Source organism: Cebidichthys violaceus, unplaced genomic scaffold (assembly GCF_023349555.1).
Source record: "Cebidichthys violaceus isolate CVI_PGR_0920_01 unplaced genomic scaffold, fCebVio1.0.p SCAF_11, whole genome shotgun sequence".
Lineage (NCBI taxonomy): Eukaryota > Metazoa > Chordata > Actinopteri > Perciformes > Stichaeidae > Cebidichthys > Cebidichthys violaceus.
The window spans coordinates 11752335-11761455 of NW_027176274.1; the positions used below are offsets into that span (position 1 = coordinate 11752335).

The following is a 9121-nucleotide window of genomic DNA, read 5'->3' on the forward strand; positions in this document are numbered from 1 at the left end:
AGGATGAAGAGGGATTTTGTCACTTTTCTCACATTGGCAGTCATAAGCCTGGATAAGCCCTCATAAATATTAGTGTGTCTCACACATACTGTTTCCAGTTGTTGCAAATATACTAGTAAAGTTTCACACATCCCGAATCCAAATCCCCCTCCATGGGTTTTGTAAATACCGCTCTAACCCGGCAGCATGAAATTTCTCTTCAAATCAATCTAACACGATGGACCTTACCCTGACACACAGTATATACAAGCACACTGGACACTGATAAATGTCAGTTTATGTTCGAACTGTAATTCATAAATTATTACTGAAGCCCTTTACTTTGCTGGTGAGTTGTATGAGGGATTTTGAAACAAAAAACCTTGAAAGATGAAAAAAGAGGAAATAGGTATTGCCACATTGGTTGGCTGAAGTCCTTGAGGCAAGCATGAATACACTCTGAGTCAATAATTTATGCACACACACACACACACACACACACACACACACACACACACACACACACACACACACACATTCAAACACACACATACACAGTCAGAAAAAGAGAGACGCAGCATTGCTGCACATGGAAACAGAAGACTGAAAAAGCTTCAGGGACAGAAACACAGTCTGAGACTAACAACTGGAAGACATACATATGTTGCCAGATGTGAGATTCTGCTATGAAAGAAATAGAGACATATCAAGGAGGTTTTGAGTCAGTGGTATTTCTACTCTGTTTGCTCGCCTGATTTAAGCTATAGTAAAGGCTTTTCCTTTGCTGAATGCTTACAGTCATATGCTGTCTTCACACTGCCTGACACATCTCTTCAAGCTTACATAATGTAGATCTGCCCTAATTTCCCTCTCCCTAGCTGAATTGGGGTCTTCAAGCAGCTAAGCAACATAACACCATCAATCTGACAAACATCGAGTCAAAAGGTGATCCAGTGTGGTTTGTTGTCTTATTAATATGGACATTTTTTTCTGACAGATCCTGCCAGTCACACCTAAATGCAATGCAGGTCAATGTATTTCATGCCAGCTTGTGTACAATTCAAAGACATGCAACAAAGAGTAATTGCATAAATATCAGGGCTGAGTTACAAATTACTTGACAGTTGTCAGTGTAGTACATCAAATAGTTTTTCTGTGTCAGGTAATTAGATGTTTCCATGGATACTGCTATGTCTGCAAAGAATATAGTAGTGCATGTGCACACAGATGTGTTCACGGTGCACAGTTACAGTAAGGTCACTTATTTACTGTATTCCAGCTTAATGCACATCACAATTGACACAACAAATACATCCTCTGTTGCCATGAGATGCTCAAGAACAAACATTTTTAATGCAATATTGTACAAGAAACTCATATTTGGTAAAAGTAAATTTTGTAATACAGCCCTAGGCCTGTTCTGCTATTGTTTGTGCAGCTGTTGTGACGCTTTAGGCATCAGATAATCATTTCATTTATACATGAGAGAATTGATCATTTGCGTTGTTTGTCAAAATGTCTTTGGGTGGTTCTAAGGCACCACACAGTACTAACTATGCCATCTCAATGTTGATTATGCAACACAGCCTTTTTCTTTATTTCCCATTTGCCTAGTTGAAACTATGACAATGGCTTGATCTGAACATTTGAATTGGATATTGTAATTTTAGTAATGTTTTAAAAATTACCAATGGGGTTTTGTGCAGTATTTTCAAAACGGTCCTCCCTGTGCACTATGACATTTACTTCACACACCATGGTTTAGAGGGTGAAGGGAACACAGAAACAAGGGTATACCAAATGAATGCAAATCTTTTATTCATCAGCTAACAACTAAAGACACAGCACATTGTAGATATATTTACCCCACATATTCCTAGTTGTACTGTGTTTCTGCAATAAGAGACCAGGTTTTTGCTTTTCAGCGTCAATGCAAGTTTGCATGGAAATGCTGATGAAGTGTTCTATTTACAAATCAGAGGTTGACATAAAAAAACACAATTTCATGAAAACAAAACAAAACAAAAAGAAGCAAACATAACATTTCTGAATAAGAATAAGACACTAAATGGATCTCTTCTTCTTTGCAAATATAACATTTGCATACGTACACACGACAGTCACATTTCAATTTAACATATTTTTGCATTATCAGTATTTGTAGTTTCACATGTGACAGATATCGGCATTTGGTCATTGATTACAAAAAGCAGAAAGAGCAAAACATATTACAAATGTCTGTTATATACAGTGTTCCATTACACATTTGTTTTTGCAAGATTCTCACAAATTGAAAGAAACTTCATGACAAATAAAATGTTTAAAGTTTTTGGTGGATTTTCCTCCAAATACACTCCCAAAAGAAAATATTTCTGTTGCATTAGTTTGGTTGCACAAAATCTACTGCACATTTCAAAAATAAATATTATTGTGAGAACTGAAACAACTAACTGAATGGCAGCCACTGCTCACAATAAAAACATGTGTTGATCTGTCTGTGCAGGTTTACAGTGTTTTCACCACTAACTTCACAGCAATATATTCATAAAAACAAATCCGACATGTAACAAAGTACAACCCTGTGCAGGTTTACATCATGCAGCACTGTGTAGATTTCATGTCATTGGTTCTGATGCATTTCCAAAGAGCAGACACAGGTCAAGTGACAAAATAATCACAAAAGGATTCTGAAGAAGTGAAAGGCAACCAACCAAGACTGTACTTGATAAACAGCATGACTAATGCTGCAGTGTAATGCATGGTGACATGCCGACAGGGTCCAGATACACCATGTCCTCTAATTAGCTGAGTTAAGATGACAGGTCCAGTGCATAATACTGCTTATGATGTGAATTTACTCTGTGTAATAAACTCTCAGGGAAAGACAGATTTCTGGGCTCATACTATTGACCCAGAAATTAGTTTGACTGCATTATGACTGGATGATGTACTTAGATTCCTTTAGACCATAGAACATTTTATATGCATAAAGACGACTCTATCCACCCAAGCATCCATTTGTTGTGCTTTTCTATCTAATGGCTAAAGCTCTTGCAAACCTTTACGCATTTGTTACACACATTTGTTGCACTTTCCATCAATCCTCTCCTTAAAAAGAGAGAAAAAGAGACTGCTTTGGCAGTCAAACCGCCAGATTTTATGCGACCCTGCACCAAACAGATGAAAACAAACAACGCCAAATAATGAGGGGGTGTTTTTCTTTGTGAAGTAATACACACAAATCCTCTCAGTATTCCCATGAAACACATGTAATTAAAAATAAATTAAGTTTTATAAAAAATGAATTATCCAAAAAGTGCTACAAGAGTACCTTTTGAATATTCATGAGTTTTAAATTTTAAATAAACATTTATGGGATGTGATAATATTATTAAATATCACATTTATGAGTATTGGTTGGTGGCTGAGAGGATGAGCTGTTGGCATTTCATACAGATTGTCTAAGTAATCTCTACATCTGCATAGTGCAAGATTTTTCAACATGTGGTACTTTTATGTATACAGTTATCAATCCTACTTCTATGGCTATTTGCACGTGTTACCATATTGTGCATTTCAGAAAGTGACATCATTGGTGACCTGTAGAAGTCAATAGTGCATTTTTAAGAAAAGAAAAAAAGAATGAAAAGAAATATTTGTTTGTATAAAAATATGCAGTCATTTAAAATATGTTTGATATGGGCCCGAGGCCAACAGATTTGACTGAAATTCATCTAAATTTCAAACAGAAGTTTATGGAGATATATTAGACTGTATTGCAAATCTACTCAAATGCATTGCAACTGGAAGACAATTTTTGTGTACGCAGACATATAATAAAGAAAAAAGGTTGTAAGGGTACAATAAAACACAGGAATGTGCTTTGACGTACTCTTCTGAGTGTCAAACTTTGGATATATTACGAGCTGATTTTTGTGTGAAGGGCTTTGGATCTGGTACAAATAAATTTTGAAACTCGATCAATTTTTACCAAGTGTGTTTTCAAGCTGTGTGTTTGCCAGAAAATGCATATTTGTGAAATATGATAAAGACCTTTAGAGCTCATTTTCTTTCAGTTACAATTCATCTGAATACCGCTGTGACTATAATCTTTTAGTTACAATGTTTCTGAGTGAAGTTACAATACATTGATATTTAACTCAATACAATTGCAACATGTCACACATAATAAACAAATGCAGTTAGTTTAGAGCTGGGGAGGCTCTGAGGGAATACAACCGATTAGATCTGTTCAGTATATTTTTAGGACACATTAATTATACTCCCCCCAAATCTGCAAACAAAAAAGCACAGATTTACTGGCCTCATAATCTGTAATTTGAGATATTACATTGGAATGTGGTTTATGATCTCATGCATTTAATGTTATTATCCCAGAGCTGTGCATACTGGAGGAAAAATGCCTCTGTACCGTATCTAACTCCTGTGACTATTGTCAACACCTAAACGCAGGTCAAATTAATGGTTACACAATAATCTACTTAGAGCATAAATTTGATTTAATCTCTTGTGTGAGTTTCGTCTTGAATAAGTTTGACAGAACTGGGAGCTATGCATATAACTGTAACAAAAACCTGGTTTATTTGGGGATAACAACATATCATCTGCACACATTAACACTCATGAAATGCAGCTAATTTGAGAGTCTAAACTCAGTCTCACATATTTGTCAATGAAACAGCTCCAGGATGTATTTTATGTAGGGATGAGTCATGAGAGCCCCAAATTACTGGTTGCTTGGTATTATTAACACATTTAAACCAAACTGTTAGACACCATGGGGGTAAAGGGATAAGTGCTACTTTAAAACGAGTAGCGCTTCCTTCTATTAGTCAATCCTGTGACACATGATTCCCAGAAATGCATACTGTAGCTCACAATCCATTGTACTAATAAAGGTGGTAAAATAGTGCTGCCTGTTTTTCTAAACATAGTCTGATTCCTGATAAAAATGAATACATTGCATCAATGCATCCACTTTGACCGTCCAGGGGTCAAGTCTCTTAAAACTGTGTAAATGTTGTTCGTTTTTCAAGAACCTCAAGGTAATCGGGATCAATATGAAGCTTTGCTTTTAGTTCCCAGTACTCACTCCTGTTGGGCTCCACATATACAGTACTTGGTGATGCACAATAGAGGATGGTCTGTTGTATTCTATCTGGGTGCATGTATTGATGCCTGGCATCAAAGTCTGAGGCATACTGACTTGATGAATGCGCCGCATGCCTGCATGGTAACGTATTGCTGTAGCATGTGTGCTTGTCGGGCTCAGGTACATCTCTATAGTAACACTGGTCATCTTGGTGAGGGGTGGAGGGCTTGTTAAGAGGCTCTGGAGTGGTGACACTGTATTCTGAGCTTATAACATTACTGGCTGCCTCTTCATCCGAGTTACCCAGAAAAGCGCCGCTCAACTCATCAAAGTCTCTAAATCCATCCACTGATTTGCTGTCCGTCGGGGTTTGGGCAGTGGTTCTGCATGCTGTGTCTGTGGGAGGTGGGATGTACTCATATACATGTCCAGCAGATGTTCTGACTTTGGGAATGGAACCCTTTTTGTAAAGGCCATATTCCATGTTGAGAGAGCTAATGCAAGCATTCATGGAGTTATTATGCTCATTTTGATTCTTTTGGTGTCGCTTTTTCATTACCACGAACAATCCTGCAGCCACAAACACAGACACAATGAACATGAGGAGAAGGGCAAGAATCATCACAGATAGAGGAATGGCGCTGTATTGTGCATCAGAGTCCAAGGATGTTTCTATGGTGATAGTGCTGCCAGGGAAAGATTCTTCAGATGGTGGGATCATGGAGGCAAGGATATCAGAGTTATTAGGGCAAAAATTAGTTGTCTTAATGTATCTCATATCCTCCCCAGCAAGCCTTTTCGGTGAACCACAAATTACATTATTTACAACTGTGCCTGTGCTAAGCTGCTCCAGCCACATCTTTAACTCCAGTATGCTACAAGAGCAATCCCAGGGATTCTCAAACAAATCGACTTGCACCAGTGCTGTAAGCTGATCTAGCACGCCGCTGACTGGAAGATATCGTAAATGGTTGTTGCGAAGATTTAGCCTGGCTAATGTCAGGCCATTAAATGTTCCCACGGGTAAAGTTTTCAAGAGGTTATTGTTCAGAAAAAGAAGCTGAAGTTTGGGTACGTGCTGAAAGGTGTCAGAACCGACCTCTTTAATGATGTTGTATTCTAAATATAAGAACTGTAGAGTCTCCAGTCCATAAAACATGTCAGCTTTTAGATGGTCAATCAAATTCCCATTAAGGTATAGTCTTCTTAGATGTGTCAAATCGGCAAAAGCTCGGTCATGTATGCGAGATACTCGATTGTTACCAAGATGAAGCAAATCCAACCCAGTCGCCTCGATAAAATCGGATCGACGCACCACTGGGATATAATTCCCTGTTAGATACATCTTTTTGGGATTGTAAGGTTTGGGATTTAAGTCAGAGATATGTTCAATCTTTCGCTCCTGGCAGTTCACATTCAGGCCGAGGTCTGAAATTTGAAGGTTGCAGGTGCAGGCAGTTGGGCAATCTAAAGGCACGGGGGACTTGGTTTGATATGAAATAATTTGCCCATAATTTTGTGGTTTATTCGATGGGATGCGAGCAGTGGGCCTTGATTTCAATTTGCCTGACTGGCGAGGTCCCTTTGTGGGTCTTGATGAGGACCGAGCAATCCCAGATGAGGTGAAGGAGGCTGTGACTAGAGCTGGCATGGTCCTATGGTATGCATCGGTGCTCAAATGTGGCAGGGGTGGCATCTCATATTCAGCAATGGCTCTCCTTGGGCACAACTCCTGTTTTGAAACCTCATCAAGATCTCTCCCATGAAGCCGGAAAGGGAACTCACATACAACATCGCCGACTAAAGCCGTGTATGATATGCTCTCAAGCCAGGTTTTAAGTGCAATCAGCTCACACGAACAGTTCCAAGGGTTCTCCTCCAGCTGTAACTCCACGACACTGTTCATGTGCTCCAGCAGACCTGAGTAGGGAAGCACTTTGAGCTGATTCCCCCTTAAATCCAGATGAGTCAATGGTACATACTGGAAAATGTTCACCGGCAGACTAGATATTAAGTTGTCATTGAGAATCAGGACCTCCAGATTTCGAAGTCTGCTCAAGGCATTAGGGGCCACATGAGTTATATAATTATAATCAATTTGTAGATATTCCAGACTTTCAAGGCCAAAGAAAAACTCTTCCTTCAAGACATCAATTTTGTTATTGTTGAGATGCAATCGTTTTAAATCCTGAAGTCCATTAAAAGCTCCTGCTTCAACCTCAGATATGTCATTATTTCCCAGATGTAATATTGTAAGTCCTTTGTACTCAACAAAATCATTGGCAGATAGCTTTTTCAAAAGATTCCCTGTAAGCAGCAGATGATACTGGGAGAAGTACACTGGGCTTATGTCTGAGAGACTTACAACTCCTCTGTTTTCACAGCTCACTGTGAGTATCCCTTCTCTCTCCTCACAGGCACACAGTCTTTGGCATATTTCTCCATAACTGCCCAACATCTCAACAGTACACACTGACACTGCACTTAGCAAAAGATATGAAATCCAAAGATGCATTTTCCAGCAAAATGTTGGCCGAGCTCACAGTCCCGCTAAGGTATCCTCAATGTCATCTAGAAATAAAAGACATACATGGTGATGTAAAACAGGCAGACTGCAATGAAAGCAACTTCCACACAATAAGCTGTAGCCTGCATGAGTCAAAGGTTCATTTGCTGTTACCTAGGGGTAACTTCTATCTTTGTGGCTGCTGATTTTAAAATGGCTCAAACAAAGCAGGATGGAAAGCAACTCCTTGAAGCTATGTAAATAACACAAAAGCAAGGTCAAAGCAAGACATGAGCGCAAAACAATGGTCTAAATCCGCTGAGAGGGGAAGCCGCATCGCATTTGCTTAATATCAACATGCAATTAAATGCTGGTTTGAATTTAAAGACATGTAAATTAAAGGTTAGCTGAGATTATGCATCATAGTGCACGCCTTGTTAGAAACAAGACAACCAGCATAATTTCTGTCTTAAGTCCTGGTGGAAATACATACCTCACGCACGCTGATGAAGATGTAGGCTCGTTTGGGTATTTCAGCGCATCTTTTATTTTTAATCCGTCAAAACGAAAGAGGAAACAGGATCTATTCAGTGCGAGTGCGCTCGTCGCCTCAAATGCACCGGGGAGGATGAAAGAAACGCTGATCAACCACAACTGCCAAATGCTTCTCTCTTACCACGCGGTGCCGGAGGAGACACAGCTATGCCCGGTAACAAAGTTGCTTATTCGCCCGCTTTCACTATCCCTCTCCCTCTCTCCCTCCCTCCCTCGCTCTCTCTCTCTCTCTCTCTCTCTCTCTCTCTCTCTCTCTCTCTCTCTCTCTCTCTCTCTCTCTCCGTGGACGCTCACGCACGCAAGCACGCGCGCTGACTCTGGTCGGGAGGATGTCAAGTCATTTCAAGCACAAAGAATCAGCTCAGTGGAGCATCGAGATGTATCCCCCAAAAGATGTTGACCTACCTACAGAAAAGATGTCTCAAAAAATGTCAATAATTCACCACGCTTGGCAGTTTAAACGGTTTGTTATTCATCCTGGAAACCAAACTATCACCAGATTGTCAAATTGCATCAGTTGTCCATAATCTGTCAATCATGTAATGTTAGGTTGCTTAGTTAGTTATTTACAGGAATTGATTAGGCCCCCATATTTCCTCTAGCAAAGCAGTTTATTTACATCCCAGCTGCTATTTTTGGAAATCTCACCACAGTCACAGTGCATAAGGTGCCTGCAGGTGCCCACATCACTTCTGCCAGTCAGAGTCAGGTGCTGTTGAGTTTTATGGTTCTGTCCAAAAAAAAAATCCAGGTACCTGCAAACCCCTGAACAAACTGTCACACGGATCCCATTTCAGCTCTTTAAAAGCTGCACTTAAGTGCTTATATGGTCTGTGCAGAACAGCCTTAATAATAATGTCATCCACTGTCTAATGCATACACACATGAAGGCTTTGCCATGGTAGGATGTGTATTGATAACCCCCGCCACCCCCTACCCTGTGCTATCAGAAAGCTTGCAAATTAGAA

General features: G+C 39.6%; 1 protein-coding gene across 1 annotated transcript; it reads right to left on the reverse strand.

Moving 5' to 3' along the window:
- Positions 1-1825: 1825 nt before the first annotated feature.
- slitrk5b (SLIT and NTRK-like family, member 5b) lies at positions 1826-8281 on the reverse strand. Its single transcript, XM_068704808.1, has 2 exons — positions 8092-8281; positions 1826-7663 (listed from the first exon to the last, which is right to left on the reverse strand). The coding sequence occupies exon 2, from the start codon at positions 7605-7607 to the stop codon at positions 5004-5006; it is 2604 nt and encodes an 867-aa protein (XP_068560909.1). The 5' UTR covers positions 7608-7663; positions 8092-8281; the 3' UTR covers positions 1826-5003.
- Between the last annotated feature and the right edge of the window lie 840 nt (positions 8282-9121).